General features: G+C 50.4%; 1 protein-coding gene across 1 annotated transcript in view; it reads right to left on the reverse strand.

The window, feature by feature from the left end:
• The window catches only part of LOC146788631 (putative cation-transporting ATPase 13A4), a 404,095-nt gene that overhangs the window by 175,842 nt on the left and 204,765 nt on the right, over window positions 1-23,488 (reverse strand). Inside the window, exons 7-10 of the mRNA XM_085635803.1 lie at window positions 20,271-20,405; window positions 11,015-11,087; window positions 8,725-8,856; window positions 3,966-4,136 (exon numbers count right to left, since the gene is read on the reverse strand). Coding sequence (XP_085491929.1) covers window positions 3,966-4,136; window positions 8,725-8,856; window positions 11,015-11,087; window positions 20,271-20,405 — 511 coding nt within the window. The remainder of the gene's footprint in view (window positions 1-3,965; window positions 4,137-8,724; window positions 8,857-11,014; window positions 11,088-20,270; window positions 20,406-23,488) is intronic.

The raw sequence follows: 23,488 nt of genomic DNA on the forward strand, positions 1-23,488 counted from the left end.
TACCATTTCGGACGGCCATTGTAATTCCGTTGTATCGTTGATTGATTGTGAAAACAAAACATGTTGCATATTAGTCATATTTCATTGTACCTGTAAATACAGTATTGTATCACACACCACACTCACAATTAAGCATTTAGTGGTCACTTTTCCACATAACTTTTTTTCCTCAATCCGTGCTTTATTTATTCACGCAAAAGGCCTGGTTAGTCCTTTTTTTATGTTGAGTAAACGCACGTAAGCACGTCAGTTACGTTAAAGCCCACACTACGCGGTAACTCAGAGCCATCACTTCACCGACGGTAGACTCCTCAGCGTATAGACACGCCAGTTTCGCAGCATCGGTAAGACCTTAATATAACTAGCGACCTTAATATAACTAGCAACTGTATAAATTGGGCACTTCAGACGTTTATCGCAACTTAGAACTGTTGCTTCACCCCGCTGGTTTATAGTACCGATACAACTTTGACAATACGAGTCACTATAGAAGTCGGGCACTGTAGAGCTTTTTCAGAATAATCAATCACGACGGCAAATCTTCGTTGAACACCATAGCGCTATAAACACAGCACCTAGCACATTTATATCACACTTTGCACCATTTATGTATCTTAAGGCACCCCTCTATAGTTCACCACCTTTCTGGTTAACCACACGCGATTATAACAGCGCATCATGTAATTCGTTCTTGTATCATTATACATGGATTAATTTTTGTTTCTAGATGTTCCCTGACGAAGGCAATATGCCGAAATGCATTGGAACGCTGATCAATACGATGTTTTGAAACAAACATTTATGTTGCATTTTGGGAAATGAAGTTCCTCCCGGAATATTGAGGATATGAATGTGAATAAAGAAAAAAAAAATAATAATTTTTTTGAACTTCAAGCAAGCAAACGATTAATATACTTATTTACAACCAAGATAAGCTAATTCAGCCACAGACCAGTGCCCAGGGAGACACCCCACAGAGGTGGGGTTGCGACTTCATTTTGACTAATCCACACTCTTTAGCAGGGAGTGATACCCATGAGCACGGCACAGATTTACGAACATACTTGTAACCACGCAGTGCACAATTGACCCCCATGTGATATATTTGCAATGGCTCTAGCAAAGGCGGTAACTAGAGACAGCTCGAGACGTAATGCTTGGACTGGAACCGCTTGATTAACTTATCATTTTTCATGGACAGGTTCCCTTCTCTTGTGTTTGTTGCTTGCCATTTATTTAATTGGAATATATTCTAGAGCATAAGATAAAATAGGAGGTATTTTCATACGGAAAACCTCTAATAAACATTGAAAATGTCTAAACCAGGGGAAGAATATAGTCACTTCAGTGCGACAATATGGGCGTTCGCTTTAAGGGCTGTGTGTTGGAAATGAGAAGAATTTTATAAGGTTTGCGAAAATATTCTCCCAGATAGGTATATACATACCTCTAATGGCTTTCCCCCGAGTTTCCAATTAAAATGAGAGAAACTTTTTTTTCCTCTAAAAGGTACTACTTTTGTTTTAGGAATATTTGCTTTTAGGAAGTTGTCTTCTGTATAGTTAAATAACTCATTTAAATTTTGTTGCAGGCTGATTGGTGTAAGATCTAATATAACAGCATCGTCGGCATACATCAAAAGGTGTACATTGATGGATGGTATTTTTGGAGGAAACTTTTTTTTTTTTTTTTTAAACACTTGGGCAGGTCACTTGTGTAGAGGGAAAATCAGAGGAGCCAAAAGACAGCCTTGCTTTAATCCATTAGGTGTAGCTATTAATAGAGTTAGACCTTTATCCCCTCCCATTTGTACTCTGCACCAGGTTGCTGTATCTAATGAAAAATTAACGTTAAACGATTGTAAGGCATTCCCAACTCCTCTAGCTTCTTCCAGAGGATGGGTCTGTCCACTCTGTCAAAAGCAGTTGTGAAGTCTACAAGCCTGTGATTTTAGCATTGCATATTTGTCTATAATCGTCTGTAATACCGCAGTCAGGACAGAAGAACTGGTGTTCGACCAAGTGATTAGTTACAGGTGTGGGAAAGGATAGGCCTCCTCCTCCTCATCTGGTGAGAGTTTGTGCTGTCCAATCCCCAATGTAGCCTCATTCTGCATCCTTGCTTCTTGAAAGTTCAGGGAACTGATGAGAAGACCATTGTGCTGCTAAAGGCTTGAAATGTGTTAGTTGGACAGCTCAGCTCTGTCTTCCACAGAACAGGCAGAGGGCCATTAATGGTTCACCCTACTGCTACTTGCAGAGCCCCCCACAAGAGCACACAATGCAACTGAAACTAGGGGAGATGTTGAAATTTAAAGGAAGTACAAGGGAGGATTTCAAGCAATCTCTTATCAAACCTCTAAAGATTTAGGAATAGGATAGGGGTCAAGCAAAATGTGGTTTTCAGATGTTGCTATTAGCCTTAACCAATTTTTGATGTACCATTTAGAAACTGGATGTTACTGTTTGAAATGATGTAACTAGATGTATCTATATTTTTGCTTCTTTTTGAAGCTGTGTGTTTTATTGTGTGCATTATTTCAAACATTACTTCTTATGTGAAACTGAATTGAATTGAGTTAGGAATGTCACCCTGCTTAAAGAGCAGATAATGCCAAGTTAAGAGAGATTAGGACTGCCACGCCAAATGGTTAGAAAAATACACTATTAGAGAGTTTTCCATAAAAAATGCCAAACCATAGTAAAATTATGGGTTTACTGTAAGTGTTAATAAAAACTATTGCAAAAAATAAAAAAGATTTTAAAAAGTCAATCCCAGCTAGCCTTCTTTCATACAAGGACAGACTTTGTTGATGAAGCTGTTAACCGGAAGCTCATAATGACAGTTCTGAGGCTCCTGGCTTTCATATATTCCATCATTACATGATTACATGATGCTTCAATGTCACCACAGGCCACAGTCCATCATCTTTCCAGCTGAAACAGTGATCAGGTGCTTCTGCCATTGACCCAAGTTTACCCAGGAGAAGCCAAGCTTCAGCTGCTTCTAGTGGGCTTCACGTGGCCGACGCATAGACATTTGGAGTGGACTCTGTCTTCTCATTCACTGCCGCAGTGTCAACAGCAGTGAACAAACCAGTGAACCCCTTCACAGCCAAGGATCAATTCTGTATTCTCTAGCTCAGCAGACAGAAGCTCAGATGTCCATCTCTTACTGTCTGAGAAACTGAAGCATGTATGTAACTTTGAATCCCCTTGGATTACAGTTGTACAAAGATTGTGTATCGCCCAGAAAAATAGTTTTTGGAGCTGCCTTCTAATATAGGTCTCTAGCTACAGCATGCTGGTAACACTGTCATTCCAAAATACAGTCAACATAAATCTAGCAATCAAGTATTTTAAATTATGCATCCAGGGGATGATTGTCCTGGTACCTATGGCTGAAATCAGATGTTTGGACAGATTATCCCCAGCTCTGCTGCTTTTAAGGTAAGAAGTAACATGTTCTCGGCTGTTAGGAATTGGTCCTGTGAGCCATGTTTAGGCGGATTTCTGCTTGTGGAATGGGCCTCTTCAGCTGAACACAACACGAGACAACAATTTTGGCTAGTTTTCAAAAGGCTGTTGACATTTACACAAAGCTGTCATGCTGTAGACAATTGAACAACAATGTTTAGCTTCAATTACCGTCAGAACTGGAGTTGTTGAGAGGCACTGTAGATGTTACGGTCTCACCACACCACTCACAAATGAAATGGACTTTATCCTTCGCTTTTCTTAGTTAGCTTTGGTTCCCAAAATGACACAAAATGTAACCCTTAGGTTTTCCCTTCCGATGCCCTGCCGGGTCCAGTCAGCGGTAATCGGGCAATTCTATCCTATGACCTCCTTTCACTCTCTTTAGCTATGAGAAAGCAAGCCGCTTTCCTTTCTTTGAGGTTTCATTGAGTACACTTAGGGCTTTGAGCATGGCCCCTATAAGTAAAACACTTGTCATATACTCACCTGTCCTCAGCACCACAGCCTTCGCTGGACCCTGGCCCGTTGACTCTGCTCGGATGACCTCGGTCCCACAGAAGAGCACGTGTCGCTTATAATCTTCTCCGCTGAACTCCTTCCAGGACATGGAGTTGTCCAAGTGAGGAAGCTGGGTCTTCGTCACGGGGATGCTCTCACCTTCAAAAAGCGACGAGGACGTGTATGTGAATCAATAGATTGTTTATTTTGGATCCGAGTTAAGCGAATGATAAAACTAATCTAAACAATTCACTCAGTTTTATAACATATGTTGCATAAAACATAATATTAATAAATTGAACACTGACCGTAGGCTAAAGCGGACTTATCCCTACAACACGGAAATAGTGACCACTGTTATTTTGCTGTGGAACATGACTGTAGTGCCAAGATCACGGTGCTGCAGTAACGCTTTCACATGCAGATGAAGGCAGATTTCATGGGTTTATTCAAAAGTAAACAGTAGAATCTACGACTGGTCCTTCCACTAACTATGACTTTCTTCTGCGCATAACCCTAATCCCATTACTGCAACACCAACCATAACACTAAGCCATGTGGCTCCTAGGAGTGGTGTTACTGGCAGTGTTGTTTATGTATGAAACTGCACATGAACGTATTCATTTATTTATCGTGAGGGTGACACCCAAAGCGTTAACTCTCCATCTGGTTTCATTGACAAGTGCACTCAATGGAAACGGCACAGGCGCAGGTTCAGGCCTCTCTAAGGGGAGCTGGTGCTCAATTAGCAGAGATGACCATGCTGCATGAGGGGTCACATGGAAGGGATCCAGAGTCCATGGGCTGCTGACCAAGCACAATATATCCATGATCTCCAACATGGATGAACAGTGCTCAGAGACCTACGAGGCAAGACACCGCCCAAGAGACCTAAGAGGCAAGACACCGCCCAAGAGACCTTAGAGACGAGACCCCGCCCAAGAGACCGAAGAGGCAAGACACCGCCCAAGAGACCTAAGAGGGAAGACACCGCCCAAGAGACCTAAGAGGGAAGACACCGCCCAAGAGACCTAAGAGGGAAGACACCGCCCAAGAGACCTAAGTGGCAAGACACCGCCCAAGAGACCTAAGGGGCAAGACACCGCCCAAGAGACCTAAGAGGCGAGACACCCCCAAGAGACCTAAGAGGCAAGACACCCCCAAGAGACCTAAGAGGCAAGACACCCCCAAGAGACCTAAGAGGCAAGACACCCCCAAGAGACCTAAGAGGCAAGACACCCCCAAGAGACAAGACACCACCCAAGAGACCTAAGAGGTAAGACACCACCCAAGAGACCTAAGAGGGGAGAGACCACCCAAGAGACCTAAGAGGGGAGACACCACCCAAGAGACTTAAGAGGGGAGACACCGCCCAAGAGACCTAAGAAGGAAGACCCCGCCCAAGAGACCCAAGAGGCGAGACACCGCCCAAGAGACCCAAGAGGCGAGACACCGCCCAAGAGACCCAAGAGGCGAGACACCGCCCAAGAGACCCGAGAGGCGAGACACCGCCCAAGAGACCGAAGAGGCGAGACACCGCCCAAGAGACCGAAGAGGCGAGACACCGCCCAAGAGACCGAAGAGGCGAGACACCGCCCAAGAGACCCAAGAGGCGAGACACCGCCCAAGAGACCCAAGAGGCGAGACACCGCCCAAGAGACCCAAGAGGCAAGACACCGCCCAAGAGACCCAAGAGGCGAGACACCGCCCAAGAGACCCAAGAGGCGAGACACCGCCCAAGAGACCCAAGAGGCGAGACACCGCCCAAGAGACGAGACACCGCCCAAGAGACCCAACAGGCGAGACACCGCCCAAGAGACCCAAGAGGCGAGACACCGCCCAAGAGACCCAGGAGGCGAGACACCGCCCAAGAGACCCAAGAGGCGAGACACCGCCCAAGAGACCCAAGAGGCGAGACACCGCCCAAGAGACCCAAGAGGCGAGACACCGCCCAAGAGACCCAAGAGGCGAGACACCGCCCAAGAGACCCGAGAGGCGAGACACCGCCCAAGAGACCCGAGAGGCGAGACACCGCCCAAGAGACCCGAGAGGCGAGACACTGCCCAAGAGACCCAAGAGGCGAGACACCGCCCAAGAGACTTAAGAGGGAAGACACCACCCAAGAGACCTAAGAGGGAAGACACCACCCAAGAGACATAAGAGGAGAGACACCACCCACGAGATCTAAGGGGCAAGACACCACTCAAGAGACCTAAGAGGCAAGACACCGCCCAAGAGACCTAAGAGGCAAGACACCGCCCAAGAGACCTAAGGGGCAAGACACCACCCAAGAGACCTAAGGGGCAAGACACCACCCAAGAGACCTAAGGGGCAAGACACCACCCAAGAGACCTAAGGGGCAAGACACCGCCCAAGAGACCTAAGAGCGAAGACACCGCCCAAAAGACCTAAGAGGGGAGACACCGCCCAAAAGACCTAAGAGGGGAGACACCGCCCAAAAGACCTAAGAGGGGAGTCACCGCCCAAAAGACCTAAGAGGGGAGACACCGCCCAAAAGACCTAAGAGGGGAGACACCGCCCAAAAGACCTAAGAGGGGAGACACCGCCCAAAAGACCTAAGAGGGGAGACACTGCCCAAGAGACCTAAGAGGCAAGAGACCGCCCAAGAGACCTAAGAGGCAAGACACCGCCCAAGAGACCTAAGAGGCAAGAGACCGCCCAAGAGACCCAAGAGGGGAGACACCACCCAAGAGACCTAAGAGGGGAGACACCACCCAAGATGCCTAAGGGGCGAGACACCGCCCAAGAGACCTAAGAGGGGAGACACCGCCCAATCACATGCTTGTGTCACACATGTAAAGAAATAATACAACTGGATCAGTCCCAGGCCAAGTCTCCATTGGGTGACCAAACAGCCTATCTAAATTAAGCTAAGATGAAACATCTCTCTAAATACCATGTACTACACCTTCCATAACATATCAAACTTGTGCCAGAATACAGGTTTCATATAGAGCCAATAATGGTGGGCTTGTTTAATACAAATATGTGCAATAATGCCCATCACCACATAGATCGCAATGACAAGTTATGCGGTAAACTCTACCCCGCTGCAATGTTTTCCAGGTAAATTGTCAGGTTAAACATGTCTAAGTTGCCAGAGAAAAATGCATGGTAAATACTGAGGCAAGTTGATTTTGGTGAAGTAAGCACCAAAACGTGCACGTTATCTTTTTATGCATCAGACCTCCCAAACCTACAACAACTCAGGAAAGACTTGAAGATGCACTCTGAAAAGCACTACATCACTGTGCACTAGCTGTCCACAACCGGCTTCCTTGCCGATCACTTGTTGACGTTACGCTCGTCTTGAACCATGCACAGTATTTCTCTGCCTTTTGGGTAGGTTTGAGGTATAGAAATACTGCATATATACCCATTTATCTGGCAGTAATTATAACTGGGCGCTATTAATCACACTTGATAAATTCAAATTCCTGCAGCGTCAGGATAGGTCTTGTATGATAAATAATGAACCCTTTGATTGGACAACCATAACTGAAGCCAAAATCAGAAACAGACTTGACATTCTCATCTGCAAAGACATTTTTGTGTATGGAGAAAAGCATTTTGTTAGATAAGGAAGTCAATTTACCTGAGGAGAATAGGAAAATGGTGCCATTCATAAGGTTTTCAATTACAAAAAAATAGATCTGAATACCATATCAAAGAATCAATTGTGCTTTGCAGACATTTCATCAATACGAAGGCCACATGAAGACTCACAGAGTGGTTCATTCGAGGCGCTTGGGGCATATGGGGCTCTTAAACAATCCTCATTTCACTTCTCCCTTCATTTTTCCCAGTTTTCTTTGAGGATAAAAATAACATTATCTTTTCCCTTTTATCGCCCTTGCAAATTTATAAAGTTATGGGAAAATTTAAACATTCACTTCCAAAATGATAATGTTGATCATATAAACTGAACCCACTAAACTGTGATTCTTTCAAGGCAAAGAAGCAATAACTGATATTTTACCCTTGTACATGTTACTCATATATGCACCTCAGGAGGATAAAACACTGAGTTGACTGCATTGGGATTTTCAGAATTCATATAGCCATTCCATGGCAGCATCTTGGGTATCTGCTCCTTCTCCCCTTCTCTGCATTCTAGTTTAATATTTAATATACCTACAAAAATCTTCCTCTTGCTTTACAAATCCCTGATAGCGCAAGGCTAAGTAAACAAAGAGACCGAATCCCCAAAGTACGGGTCTCATGTGAATGTAAGCATTAGATCGGTGACCGACTCGGCCAAAGTGTCAATAATGGGCGAGTGTCTCATTCATCTCCTGTGCATCCTCGAACCAAGCCCCACAGCCCCCGGCCCCATCACATCAACATTGGTCAAAAGCACAGAACCCAGAAATGCCCCAGGTTTGATCAATACTGCAGGAGAGTAGAACAAGCACTTGCAGGAGCTACTGTTCTGCCACTGCAGCAACAGCCACACAACAGAAATACTAACATGGAAGGGAAGGTTGAGAGACAACTAAAAAAAGTGATACCAGTCCTGGCAACATTGGCGTGATTTGGCACTGGCTCCAGGGAATCTTGATCGGATTGTGAGATGGTTCTGAAGCAACAGCACCCATCACAGTGGGAAGATCTTCTAATGTGTTTAATTTAGGACAATCCACACCCATGGAGACTCTTCCCAAGAACCCTGTACCTTAAAGGTTTTGTCATAAGGAGAATTATTGAAAATGAATCTAAGCTTTACCTGTGACCATGCCTTCATTCAAAACGCAGGTGCCGCTGATCAGGATAGCGTCACATGATAGGAAGAAATTCTTTCCCGTTAGGACAATGACATCTCCAGGGACAAGGAGCCGGGATTCTACTTGAGTGCACCCTGTTGAAAAGGATTTTAAAAAATGCAGTTAATTTTCTTCTTCTTACTTATAAAAAGAGAGTGGGACCATTTGAGTGGCTCCCCATTGAGATGATCGTATGAGATATAATTCACTAAGATGGCCTCCATGTGGAAACATGCTAACAATCTTCAATAATAATTTGGACAATCTTAGCATGAACAGGAGTATCTTTTTTGGTTAAACATCCCACACTAGGAGAGTGTTAAGTCTTAAAGCGCGTTTTGCCTTCCCATCAATTGTTGGATAGGAAGTTCACCTATTACACAGTCATGGAGGATGCATTTGCAAATCTATGTACTTGAGAGTCTGTGAAGCTTCCTGAGGCGGTCAAGAAAGATCAACTATTGTGTGTTAAGACTGTTGTTAAAGTGTCTTATGGTAAACTATAGTTGAACAGTGGGGCTGACTTTTTCCTTCTGTAAAAACAATTCAGGATGAAGATTGAAAGATGGTGCGTGTGGGCACAATATCAATGCTGTTGGATGTTACTGTGAATAGAAAAACGGGTGCCGGCCTGGATAGCTACAAAATTAAGTTTGAGAAATCTTGGTTATTCCAGAGCTATATTTTCTTTCCTTCTCCTTTTGTTCCCGATCTCTTAGGTCAGTTTTCCATCTTCCATAGGTCTTATAGCATTCTGTTCATTTAGTTTTGGTCAGGTGCGAGCTGTATGGTGTCCTGGTAGGAGGATTTGGTTTGGTCGTAGAATTTTCCAATGGTGTTTGTTCTAGATCCCTAACTGCAGATGTGAAGTTGCATTTGAAGAGGGCAGTGCTTTTCCAGCTGTGGTGAACTCTGAAATAAAGACTGTATCAATGGTATAGAGTCTACGTGGATGTTTCATAAAGGCCTTCTGACTCTGCTTGAATTGGAGGCCATTTTGAAAGGCACACCCACCAGAGAAAACGGATCTCGAAAGTGGATCGTTGGAGTTTATGGCCATATTTATCTGGAACATGGGAGATGTAAAAACTCTTTTATGAAATATGGCGCATCATGATGTCCACGCATAGTGACATGGCCTTAGGAATTCTAGGTGCACAGCAAAGATAATAACCTGGCTGATAAAAGAAGATTATTTTATTTTCTGTTATTCATGGAGGACACCTACACGTGACCATTTAGTCCAGTTCTGCAGTCCATGCGCACAGACAAAGAGCAATTAGGTCCAAAAGAACTTCCCGGAAGGTTAATGTCTGAACCTGAGATTTCAGAAAAGCATGTATTGCAGTTGATAAATAAAAAACACTCTTCGCGCCAAGAACTGAACTGACCTTGTTTTGTAGCTGAACCGTAGAGAGCATGTGGAGTTTTACTGAGACTGGAGATTAGAACCCAGAACAGGAGAACTAGAAACATGTCATTGGACCCCACAAGATAGCCCTCTGGGGAATCTGTTTTTTACATAATGATAATCCCCGATATTTTCAGTTTTATATAAAGTAATAAAATGGTTAGTCGGAAATCAAATGTGTTGGTCAAGTATCAAGGCTGGGATAAGAAGGCAAGCGTCAAGGTTGCAACATCAGCAGCTTAGCCACACAGCCATTTCTTCATTGGGGAACATTTTATTTCATTTTTTAATTTATTTATGGTTGTGTTTCTTCATTTCGCATATTCAAAGCTCCTCTCGATTGAACAATATTGAAAATACAATTTAAATTTAATGAAATAATTAGATTATTTCCTGGCTCATAAGGAATGGTGTGGTGACTTGCTGGCACTTCTGGAATCTAGAACACCTTACGTGTTCGGGATTCCGGGAGTGACGGTTTGACCCAGGCTCGTCATCTTGTTCTCCGAAGAATAATTCATCTATTCATCTTACCTCTAACGTGTGGATTTCCCGTTAATACAAATGGCTCAACCATATCCCTTGTGATCACCTAGTATTAGAAGTAGTACATCTGAAGAACGGATTCGACAAGCAGCAACTTGCTCCCATTTCTTCCAACCTTTTCAGAATTGTTAATTTCTAATAAAATGCATTCCTCAGCACCAAATCACCCCTTCTCTTCTGACCCCCTCCCATTGCACATTCTTATTCCTAAGAATAGAGTTAAACTAACAGGAACTCTGGTCATGTCTTTCAGCCCCGGATATTCCCGCTTCGTATCACTATCTTGCGACACTCACCTCCGTCTCTCGCGAGCACAGACACTTTGACATTATTGTGCGCCTCCACCAGTCTGGCCAGTTTGCGAGCTTGCTATGAATTAAGAACCAAAAAGGCAGATTTTAAAACTGGGACATTATGGGTATAAATTACTTTTAGCAACACTTCAACTATCAATTTACTAATAAAACTTGAGATCTTGAGCTTTTAGCACAAGTAAAATCTATGTTACTCTTATAAGATAGTTTAATTGCTACATTAGTATCTTATGTTAAGACATGGAACTACTTAAGACACAAACACCATGAACACATGTAATAAAATTGCATCTATTCTAAGAGAGACAATGGAAATGTCAGGTTAGGAGATCATTTGTTTCTTTGAGAAGTTCTTAACCTCCAACCATCATCGGCCAGCAAGGAGTGCATGTTTCCATCTGGAATTGTTTTCTTATTTTTTTTCATCTTGTTCACTGCAATGACTCGTCAGCATATCTAAGCTTGTGGTACCATACTTGAATGAAGGCTTGAAACCCTCACTACTGGGGATGTTAAGGGGTTTAGTGCCATCATTAGAAGAGGCTTTGAGACCCCATCACTCTGGATGTTTCAGCAAGTGGAAACCTCACCGTCAAAGCTACAAGAGCGCAAGCGGCAGGAAATGTGCGCTTCTGCAGCTTTATTGGTCGTAGTCCCCAGTCCCTCTCAATGGTGGAACTTGGAGCTTGTGAATGCACACAGGATGCTGTGTCAAGGCCCTGTCTTAATCTGGAGATCTGAGCATGTGGCTCGTCCCATTGGATGAGGCCTTGAGACCCTCTCCATGCAGGAGGCTTCTGGACCTCTCTGTATGAATTCTTGACATCCTCTCTGCTTTAGATGTTTGACCTTGTGGATGCCTCGTTGGATGAGGCCTTGAGACCACATCTGCATAAGACAGGCCCTGTCTAGAGTGGGGCGGGGGAGGGGGAGATGGGTTGGAATGACTCATTGGTTGGACTATTTGCCATTATTTATGTTTTTCATGTAACACTTTAAGTGGCTGTTGGACCTGGCCTCGTGGCGTGGTCCTTAACCCCCTGGATTGTGGCCGTTCCCCGCCCCGGCCGTCACGGGCCACCCGTCTGGACTGCACCAAGGCCCTTCACCCGGAGCTGCACGTGGTCGCATACTCCTCGTGGCTCCGCCATCTTGTTGGCATCCACGTCACACCGTGCCCCAGCCGGCGCGACCCCGCTCAACCCGGCCTCGACCCCAGCGAAGCCCCGACATCGAGGCACCACGAACTGGCCAGGGGGTGCCGCAGGAACCATTCATCGCCCCGGCGGAGGACAGTATCGATGGGACCCCCAACTGTCCTCCCCTCTCGAGGTGTGATCACCCTGCAAACTCCCATGGGTCTGGCGCCTCTCCTGCTGGGCGTCTGGCCACCTCCACCCGGCCACTCCGCCCCCTCGGGCGCATAGGTCCGGACATCAAAGGGCTCCAGACCTATATCTGGGGCGACCCCACCACAGCTCGGCAGTTGTATCCCGGAGTCGAGAGCCCTGCTGATCGAATCGCGGCTGACCCTACGGAGACGAACTCTTGCCGGAACCATCACGAGCCCTGCTGACTGCGTCGCGGCTCCCTCTTGTGAACCCTTTCTGAACCACCTGGAACATCGGAGCCCTGCAGACGCTGTCGCGGCCCAACCTCGCTGGAACCTTCCTCGGAGCCCTGCTGACGACGTCGCGGCTCGAGCTGAACAGAAACCATCTTGAGAGCCCTGCTGATTGAATCGCGGCTCTCCACGAACTGTACGCCAGAGCCCTGCTGACGCCGTCGCGGCTCGACCCCTCCGAGATCGGAGGTCCTCCAGCGTGAGGATAAGAACTGGGCCCCAGGTACCCTCGTACCACATTCCTGCCAAAGACTGTCCCGCTACCCCTACCCTTCCAAAGAGACATTGAGACTTTTGGTGGATCCCTCGATCCCTTCGTGTAAATATTGAACTCGTAACCTTTTATTGATGATAAAGAATTGCTTGTCTTGAGACAACCTCCTTGAGTCCGGTGTGGTGGTGTTACTGTGCTAGTACGGGATAGGAGAAGGATCTCTCAGGAGACTTCTCGGCAGCGCTCGGCTACTTCATGCAGTGAGAGGGCCCCCCCCCTTGGTGGTCTCACCGACTCCTCGGGGTCCGCCTTCCAACATTTGGTGGCCAGCGACGGGATCCGAGCCTAACGCAGTACGTACCAGCCAGTACCCACTAGCTACCCATCCAAACGAATAGCATCATGAGCAGCCAGGAAAACAACGCGACAATGGAGTTCCAGCCCGAACGGCTGGAAGAATATACGCACAAAGAATTAAAACAGTTCTGCAGAGACAAAGGCATTGCAACCACCAGCCTCGGTACCAAGGAAGAGATGCAGAAAGCTCTGAGGGCATGGTTGGAGGCTGGGGCAGGCCCCTCCCAGGAAGAAGGGCCCTTGCCCCTGACGGAGACCACAGCAACCGCACTGACCCCGGCAACCGGAGGAAGAAAGAGCCTAGAAACCGGCCTCTCCGAGGAAGAAATACGAGAGCGGGAAAAGGTCCGGAGCCACGAGCTAGAGCTCGCCCGACTGCGACTGGACGGCGAACTCCAGCTGGCAGAAAAGAAACTGGCCCTCGAGCAGCTACGCCTTCAAGAAGAAATAGAAGAGAAGAGACGACACCGGGAGTTGGAGGAAAAGAAACTAACTCTTGAGCACGAGCGCAGTCTCAAGGAGCTCGAGATCAAGGCCAAGAACGGAGGGACCAACACCCCCAGTACTAGAGACACTCTACCGCCCCCCGAGGCCAAGGTGCATATCCCGAAGGAGGTCGTCAAGGAGTATTACAAGAATGACGATATCCAACAATGGTTCAAGGCCTACGAGGTGGCCATGACCTCCCATCGAGTGCCCCGAAAAGACTGGGGCGCAGGCCTGTGGGGGCGATTCCTGAGTGAAGGGCGGGACACGCTGCTCCAGCTACCGGAGGAGGTGATGACCTCCTACGATCACATGAAGGAGGCCCTGCTCACCCGCTACGGGCTAACAGCGGAGATGTACCGCCAGCGGTTCCGAGACTGCAAGAAAATCCCGGGTACCACATGGGTGGAATATGTGGACTTTTTCAGTCGGGCCCTAGAAGGGTGGATCAAAGGGAGCAAAGTAACCACCTACGGGCAGCTGGTCGACCTCATCGTGTGGGAACACCTTTACAACAATTGCTTCGTGGAACTGAGACAGCACCTCCTCGACAGCAAAATGACCGACCCGCGAAAACTTGCCGTCGAGGCCGATCGATGGGTCAACTCCCGGGTCCCCCGGAGCTCAATGGGGGAGTACCAGAGGAACCCCAACGGACCCCCACGCCAGCGCGGTGGGGGGGGAGGGCCGAACAGGAACCGAGACCCTCCCGCTGGGGCCCCCAGGAGCCCTCCTCGAGGGCCACCGCAGCCACATCTCTCCCCGAGCCTAGCGCGAAGGGTGGGCCCGGCCCGACCCGGACCACGGCCACCAGTGACCTGCTATGGCTGCCAACAAACCGGACACTTTGCCAGCGACCCGGCCTGCCCCCTGAACCGAAGAAACGGGGCCGGCGGGCCCCCGCCCCGGCAGCTGACAGCCGCCGCCTTGGGGGGAGAGGAGGAAGAAGAGGCCCTCGACCGAGAAAACACTGAGTGGGAGCCGGCAGCCATGTCCCTGGTCTGCCTGGGTAGCCGAGAGATGGTACCCTGCACCCCCATCCCAACCAACACCCAGAAGTACCGGCAGCAGGTCACGGTCAACGGACAACGGGCCGAAGCCCTTCGCGACACCGGCGCCAGTATCACCGCTGTCCGCTGCCACCTGGTGACCCCTGAACAGATTCTACCGAATGTGCTGTGCCCTGTGCGGACGGCCGACAACAGTGAAAGCCTATGCCAGATGGCCCTGGTCCCCTTCGAGTGGGGAGGGGTGACGGGCCTGCTGAAGGTGACAGTGCGCGACGACGCCCCGGTCGACTGCCTCCTGGGGAACGACTTGGAGAGTTCCCCCTGGGCTCAAGTAGAACGACGAGAGCACCTCCGAATGTTGGGACTGGCTGATTGGGCCTGCGCCATCACCCGGTCCATGACCGCCCAGGCCCCCCGCTCATCCTCGACCTCCGGGACTGCCCGACCCGAGGGGCTCACACCCCCTCCCGCCAGCAGCGAGGAGGAGGCGGACACCGACCCCGGGCCCAGCGAATCCTCCCCCGAAGAGATGGCTTCTCCGAGCGCCCTACCAGAACTGACGCAATGGCAACATGAAGGGGGCCCCACCCGAGAGCAGTTCCAGCAAGAGCAACAGTCCTGTCCCTCTCTCGAAGGGGTCCGACAGCAGGCGACCGCGCAAGCCAACGGTGACCAGACCGGCACCCACTGGATCTACTGGGCCGAGGGCCTGTTGTACAGTGAACAGAAAGTGGCAGAACTCGGGGCCGGCCGCGTGTTGGTGGTCCCCCTCCGCTTCCGGGAGTTCCTTCTCAACCTGGCCCATGATGTGCCCCTCGCCGGACACTTGGGGCAAGACAAAACGTACAGTCGTCTGGTGACCCACTTCTACTGGCCCTGGATGCGGAGAGATGTGGACAACCACTGCCGGTCCTGCCAGACCTGCCAAGCCAGCGGAAAGACGGGGGGTCGGGTCAAGGCCCCCCTCCAGCCCTTTCCCGCCGTCAGCACCCCGTTTGAACGAGTCGGAATCGACATTGTGGGATCCCTGGACCCCCAAACCGCCCTGGGCCACCGCTTCATCCTGGTCCTCGTGGACCACGCCACCAGGTACCCGGAGGCGGTCCCGCTCAGAACTATAACGGCCCCTGTGGTAGGCCGGGCCTTGATGGGGATCTTCTCCCGAGTGGGATTCCCCAGCGAAGTGGTGAGCGACCGTGGCACGAACTTTATCTCCAGGTACATGCGGTCCCTGTGGCAACAATGCGGGGTCACATACAAGTTCACGACCCCATATCACCCTCAGGGGAACGGACTGGTTGAGCGGTTCAACCGAACATTGAAAGGGATGATCCAGGGCCTGGAAGAACCCCTCAGGCGGAAATGGGATGTCCTGCTGCCCTGCCTCCTGTTTGCCTATCGGGAGGTCCCGCAGAAGTCCCTGGGGTTCAGCCCGTTTGAACTATTGTATGGACACCCGGTCCGCGGACCACTCAGCCTGGTCAAGGAGGGCTGGGAGATGAAGCCCCGAGGCGCCCCTCCTGACGTCTACCGATACCTCCTGACCCTCCGAAACCAGACCCGCAAGTTCCGAGCCATAGCCGAAGCCAACCTCGAGGCCAGCCAGGAGGACATGAAGCGGTGGTACGATCGCAACACTTCTACGGTAGAATTCGAGCCAGGTCAGAAAGTATGGGTCATGGCCCCGGTCGAACCCGGCGCCCTCCAGGACAAATGGACCGGGCCCTTCAAGGTGGTGGAGAAGAAAAGTCCCGTCACCTACCTGGTCGATCTGGAGTCCCCCCGGAACCCCCTCCGGGTCCTACATGCGAACAGGCTAAAACCCCACTTCGCCCGGACCGAACTGAGCCTGCTGCTGGCGACCGACGAGGGGGGCGAGGACGACTCCGAGCCCTTGCCCGACCTCTTGCAATCCAACATTCACGATGGATCGATCGAAGGGGTCCAACTCGCCTCGTCCCTGACCCCGGAGCAGCGCAACGACTGCCAGCGATTACTGCGGGACTACGCAGCCCTCTTCTCTCTCACCCCGGGGGTGACCCACTGGTGCGTCCACGACGTCGACACCGGGGAGAACCCCCCCATACGACACAGAGCCTACCGGGTGCCTGACCGAGTGCGGGCCTGCATCCAGGCCGAAGTAGCGAAGATGCTGGCCCTGGGGGTCATCGAGCCTTCCGACAGCCCGTGGGCCAGCCCTGTCGTCCTGGTGCCCAAGGCCGCAGCTCCCGGTCACCCCCCGGAGTTGCGATTCTGCGTGGACTACCGAGCCCTGAATGTAGTAACCAAGACGGACGCACACCCGATACCCCGGGCCGACGAACTGATCGACCGCCTAGGGGCCGCTCGCTACTTGAGCACGCTGGTCCTCACCGCCGGGTACTGGCAAATCCAGCTCACCCCCGGCGCCCAAGAAAGATCCGCCTTTTCGACTCCGGATGGGCATTACCACTTTCGGGTGATGCCCTTCGGAATGAAGAACGCCCCGGCCACCTTCCAAAGACTGGTGAACAAGGTTTTGGCCGGGCTTGAGGCCTTCAGCGCGGCCTACTTAGATGACATTGCCGTGTACAGCAACCACTGGGCCGAGCACCTCCTCCACCTGGAGGCCGTCCTGGCCGCCCTCCAGCGGGCCGGGCTCACAATCAAGGCCAGCAAATGCCAAATCGGCCACGGATCCGTGACCTACCTGGGCCATCAAGTGGGGAGCGGGCAGGTGGCCCCCCTCCAAGCAAAGATAGATGCCATCCAGACCTGGGAACCCCCCACTACCCAGACCGCTGTCCGGGCCTTCCTGGGCCTCACCGGATACTACCGGCGGTTTATCCGGGACTATGGGAGCATTGTTGGCCCCCTCACAGAGTTAACGTCCAAAAAACAGCCCAAGAAGGTACACTGGACACCCCGCTGCCAAACAGCCTTCGACACCCTCAAAACGGCCATGTGTACTGCTCCGGTGCTGCAAGCCCCGGACTACCAGAAGGAGTTCGTGGTACAGACGGACGCCTCCGAGTATGGGATCGGGGCCGTCCTCTCCCAAACTGACGAAAGGGGGCTCGACAGACCAGTGGCCTTCATCAGCCGGCGACTACTGCCCCGGGAGCAACGCTGGAGCACTATTGAGCGCGAGGCCTTCGCTGTGGTGTGGGCCCTCAAGAAGCTCCGGCCCTACCTCTTTGGCGCCCACTTCCGGGTCCAGACCGACCACCGGCCCTTGCAATGGTTAATGCGAATGCGGGGCGAGAACCCCAAGCTGCTGCGATGGTCCATCTCGCTACAAGGGATGGACTTTGACGTCGAACACCGGCCCGGCAATGACCACGCCAACGCCGACGGCCTGTCCCGCTTCTTCCGCCTTGACGAGGAGAATCCCCAAGGAGATGGGTGACTCTCCATGCCTTCGGCTGGGGGGGACGCCTGTTGGACCTGGCCTCGTGGCGTGGTCCTTAACCCCCTGGATTGTGGCCGTTCCCCGCCCCGGCCGTCACGGGCCACCCGTCTGGACTGCACCAAGGCCCTTCACCCGGAGCTGCACGTGGTCGCATACTCCTCGTGGCTCCGCCATCTTGTTGGCATCCACGTCACACCGTGCCCCAGCCGGCGCGACCCCGCTCAACCCAGCCTCGACCCCAGCGAAGCCCCGACATCGAGGCACCACGAACTGGCCAGGGGGTGCCGCAGGAACCATTCATCGCCCCGGCGGAGGACAGTATCGATGGGACCCCCAACTGTCCTCCCCTCTCGAGGTGTGATCACCCTGCAAACTCCCATGGGTCTGGCGCCTCTCCTGCTGGGCGTCTGGCCACCTCCACCCGGCCACTCCGCCCCCTTGGGCGCATAGGTCCGGACATCAAAGGGCTCCAGACCTATATCTGGGGCGACCCCACCACAGCTCGGCAGTTGTATCCCGGAGTCGAGAGCCCTGCTGATCGAATCGCGGCTGACCCTACGGAGACGAACTCTTGCCGGAACCATCACGAGCCCTGCTGACTGCGTCGCGGCTCCCTCTTGTGAACCCTTTCTGAACCACCTGGAACATCGGAGCCCTGCAGACGCTGTCGCGGCCCAACCTCGCTGGAACCTTCCTCGGAGCCCTGCTGACGACGTCGCGGCTCGAGCTGAACAGAAACCATCTTGAGAGCCCTGCTGATTGAATCGCGGCTCTCCACGAACTGTACGCCAGAGCCCTGCTGACGCCGTCGCGGCTCGACCCCTCCGAGATCGGAGGTCCTCCAGCGTGAGGATAAGAACTGGGCCCCAGGTACCCTCGTACCACATTCCTGCCAAAGACTGTCCCGCTACCCCTACCCTTCCAAAGAGACATTGAGACTTTTGGTGGATCCCTCGATCCCTTCGTGTAAATATTGAACTCGTAACCTTTTATTGATGATAAAGAATTGCTTGTCTTGAGACAACCTCCTTGAGTCCGGTGTGGTGGTGTTACTGTGCTAGTACGGGATAGGAGAAGGATCTCTCAGGAGACTTCTCGGCAGCGCTCGGCTACTTCGTGCAGTGAGAGGGCCCCCCCCCTTGGTGGTCTCACCGACTCCTCGGGGTCCGCCTTCCAACAGTGGCCAAGGGTAGGCACCATCAGGGTCCCTTATTCACTGTTCTACAGGATCCAAGTTATACCTCAATGAAGAGGCCCTTGAAGGGTTGCACTGCTATGGGGCTGCTTGTAGTTCCTAGCCAGGCAGTGTGGAGTGGGCTGTTTCTATGAAGAGCAGGGTGCGTACAGATTGGCAGAAGGCGGGCTTCTCTCTAGAGTGGCAGAGTGTGACAAATGATGGGTTGCAATGCTACCCGAGTGACTGCCAGTGGTTAGCGCATTCCTCCCACTATCTTTTGTGTGGTTGTTGCAGACAGAATGGTTATTGTAATTATTTTTGTGCATAAAATAGCCTTCTCACAATTTATTGTTTGTTTTGTCCTTTGTTTTCATTCATATTTTTCCCTTACACTTTTAGCAAAATAATCTCTTACAAGAAATTATATATACATAATTGCATTGAAGATCATTCTCCGAAAAATCACAATTCATAAATATAACTTGTTGCTGATCACCTGTGAAAGTTACAAACCTTCCTCGTGTCAGAGGTCAGACCTAATTTACCTGGAAAGACATCTCTAACACAGACTCTGTGTGAAGCAAGCATTCAGGTGCAGCACAGCCACAAAAATCCACCTCTACCACAATCCCGGTGCAGCAGGCACTCAGTTAAAGAACAATCATACAAATGAACCTCTACCAGAGACCATATCCTGCTGTAGTAACCTCTACGGTACAGCAAGACCACCAAAGTTCACCTTTGCTGCCTCCCCAGAGTATGAAGCATTTAGCTGTTGCTGGACAACACAAATTCACCACCACCGCAGCCAGCGAGCTAACCGTCATGCAGAGTGGGACTACACAGGTCTACAGTGACTATCACAGACTGTCGTATTGGGAGGCAGGTAAGGTTTTCCAAGTGATAATCATCAATGTGGGCACAAGCCTGGCTTCACCCATGGGTTGCAGATTTGTAGGAATCATTTCATGAAGCTTACCTGTCGGAGTTCATGGAGCGAAAGGGTGATGGTGACTGCACATAGAAAGAGAATGGCTATGCCATAGCCCAGGTACCCCAGACACAGCCAGAGGATGGTGGTGAAGATCTGGTAGACGTAGAACAGATCAATGACCTGACAAAAGACAATGAGCAGGCTCAGATCATTACCACAGATCTCCAGATGCACCTATGATGAATTCATTGCCTTCTTGTACCTTTCGCACATGTGCAGTCACATACATGTCGCTGCACAGGGATAGCAGTGCTTGACAACCTTAATTCATTAAGACACTGTTTTAATAATTACATGGTTGAGTTTATATGGTTTCAGGAGAAGAACTAAAGGGGGAAAGGGTGAAAGGGAAAAAGATTCCTGCTAGCAGTGGCCAAAGGTGGTGACATGGTATGTGGAGACAGGTCTTGTAAGCGCTATGACAAGAAATATGCACATGAAGATATAGGTCTACAGATGAACTAAAGCAACTACAGTACTGCCCTTACACCACACCCTTTTGAGGAGCATGAGGACACACACAACACAAAACACACAATGGCAAATGGACTGATGACACACTATGTAAAGGCTGTCCGGTAAGTATCCTCAGAAGCGCTGACTTCGTTCTAAGGAAGCTCTTGGAGACCGATTTATTAATTAGGTTTAAGGATTAGTTACTGTACTTGCTAATAAACATATATTTAGTGGATGTTTAGAGGGCAGCTGCATTCTAGTCAGCATTAAGCTCTTAAACAAAGATGGGGCTAAAGGTGCTGATGGCAAAGTCACCACATGGGGACAGGGAGGCAACATGCCTGAAAGAACACATCACAAGGCATTAAATCACCCTCTGGAAGGTGGCCCACCTATCAGTGAGGGGAGGATGCCCACCTAACCCCGACGAAGGAGAGGGCGAATGACCCAGGTTTCATACACAAGACCTGGGTTCCTAAGCACCAAGGATTGACTGCTGGCTGGTGCTTATCTTACGGTTCTTGGAAGTCAGTAACCATCGAGTAATTGGGAGAAGAGTCCACCTGTGGTTCCCTTTGGATGATGGAAGGCAACCAAGAGGTGGTGGCACAGGGCGCAGCTAACACCAAGAGAAACCTCCAGGGCGCCGCAGCCAATAGCAGTCCAGTGACTCATGGTGCTAGGCTTAGCCAGATCATGGTGGATGGGAGGTGTTCATTCATATGTTTAAGGCCTCAAATGCATTAGTACTGCACCTACAGAACTCAAACCAACCTCTTTCTACAATGCAAATGGTTCGGAGTCTCAGAGATAAACCGGTATCAGATGTGTCGGACAGCGGTTTCAGTCCCTCATAGCACATTCTCTTGATAAAACATTGGCAAAGCCCCTGTGTCTGGTGTTTTATATATGAGTTTTTCTTCATTCAATGTCAGTCTTGTGTGCGGGTCTAGAAAGGGTTAATGAGTGTGAGAAAGGTTACATGCATTGATAAGTGGGTATTTAATTGATGAATGAGTAAGTTATTGAGTGTGGGGATGAAAGAGGGACAGATCACATCCTCCATGCTTACATTTATTTATTCGGATATGTACTTAATCAGTTCCTCTTTCATCCATTTATATACTCTTGGTTACTCGCCCATTCATTCATCCACACTCAAACGCTCACCCACTCATTCATCAATGCAGATACTCAGCCAACCATTCATTCACCTTTTCATCATTATTGTATTCTCCCACTTACAGCTTTGCACAGACATGCATCAGCAAAAATTATCAAGCAATAAAGAGGCAATTTTCTTTTTTTTTAAAAAAAGCAGCACTCCTGAGGTACCAGCTCTTCTGGAGGGACAGCGATAGATGGACGACATGAAAGTTAAGGGTTACATTCCTAACTGGAGGATGTGTTTGAGGTCTATTCCCCTGAGGTACCAGCTCTTCTGGAGGGACACTGATAGATGAATGACATGAACGTTAAGGGTTACATTCCTAACTGGAGGATGTGTTTGAGGTCTATTCCCCTGAGGTACCAGATCTTCTGGAGGGACACGGATAGATGAATGACATTAAAGTTAAGGGTTACATTCCTAACTGGAGGATGTGTTTGAGGTCTATTGCCCTGAGGCACCAGCTCTTCTGGAGGAACACTGATAGATGAATGACATGAATGTTAAGGGGTACATTCCTGACTGGTGGATAGGTCCGTTTAGGGTCTGCCCCTGGTGGCCTAGCATGGGATTCAACACGCTCAGGTTTGAGATGAGACTTGTCTGACTAGCACCATCTCTGTTGGTAGTCCACATCAAACCAAATAATACCACATCTGACGTTAGACCACAAGGCTCATGAAAAGGGCTAAGGCGTGCGCCGTCCTCTCACCAGCCGCGCCCTGCAGCTACTGTTGTGCGGCCGGATCTCAGTCAGCTGGCTGTCAGCTGCATCTGACCATGGTGGCAGATGATGCTGGCTCTCCCAGGCAGCTAGCTGGACATCCTGGGTGAGGAGGCAGGCTGTCAGCTGCCTCTGATCATGGTGGCAGATGATGCTGGCTCTCCCAGGCAGCTAGCTGGACATCCTGGGTAAGGAGGCAGGCTGTCAGCTGCCTCTGACCATGGTGGCAGATGATGCTGGCTCTCCCAGGCAGCTAGCTGGACATCCTAGGTAAGGAGGCAGGCTGTCAGCTGCCTCTGACCATGGTGGCAGATGATGCTGGCTCTCCCAGGCAGCTAGCTGGACATCCTGGGTAAGGAGGCAGGCTGTCAGCTGCCTCTGACCATGGTGGCAGATGATGCTGGCTCTCCCAGGCAGCTAGCTGGACATCCTGGGTAAGGAGGCAGGCTGTCAGCTGCCTCTGACCATGGTGGCAGATGATGCTGGCTCTCCCAGGCAGCTAGCTGGACATCCTGGGTGAGGAGGCAGGCTGTGCTGCTCTTGCTTCAGCTTGGAGGCTTCACGGTGCTGACTGTGGCCGCCACCAGCTGGGCTCAGGCAAGTTCTGCTCAGGAGCAGGCAGCATAGCTCACAAACACACCTTCCCAGTTCTCCAGCCACCGGACTCTGAGCCACTGCTGCACTGCCAAGTGGCAGATGAGGCTGGGCACTGCAGGACCGCCCTCCATGAGAAGCCAGCTAAGCATGCTAGCAGAGAGGACCGGCATCACTGTCGCTGCAGGACAAGCAGCGCTTGGACTGCGGCCTCCAGGGCGGTTGTCTCAGACACGCGCTGGTCCCACCTTCAAGTAGGTG

The sequence above is a fragment of the Triturus cristatus genome, chromosome 11, assembly GCF_964204655.1.
Source record: "Triturus cristatus chromosome 11, aTriCri1.1, whole genome shotgun sequence".
Taxonomy (NCBI): Eukaryota; Metazoa; Chordata; class Amphibia; order Caudata; family Salamandridae; genus Triturus; species Triturus cristatus.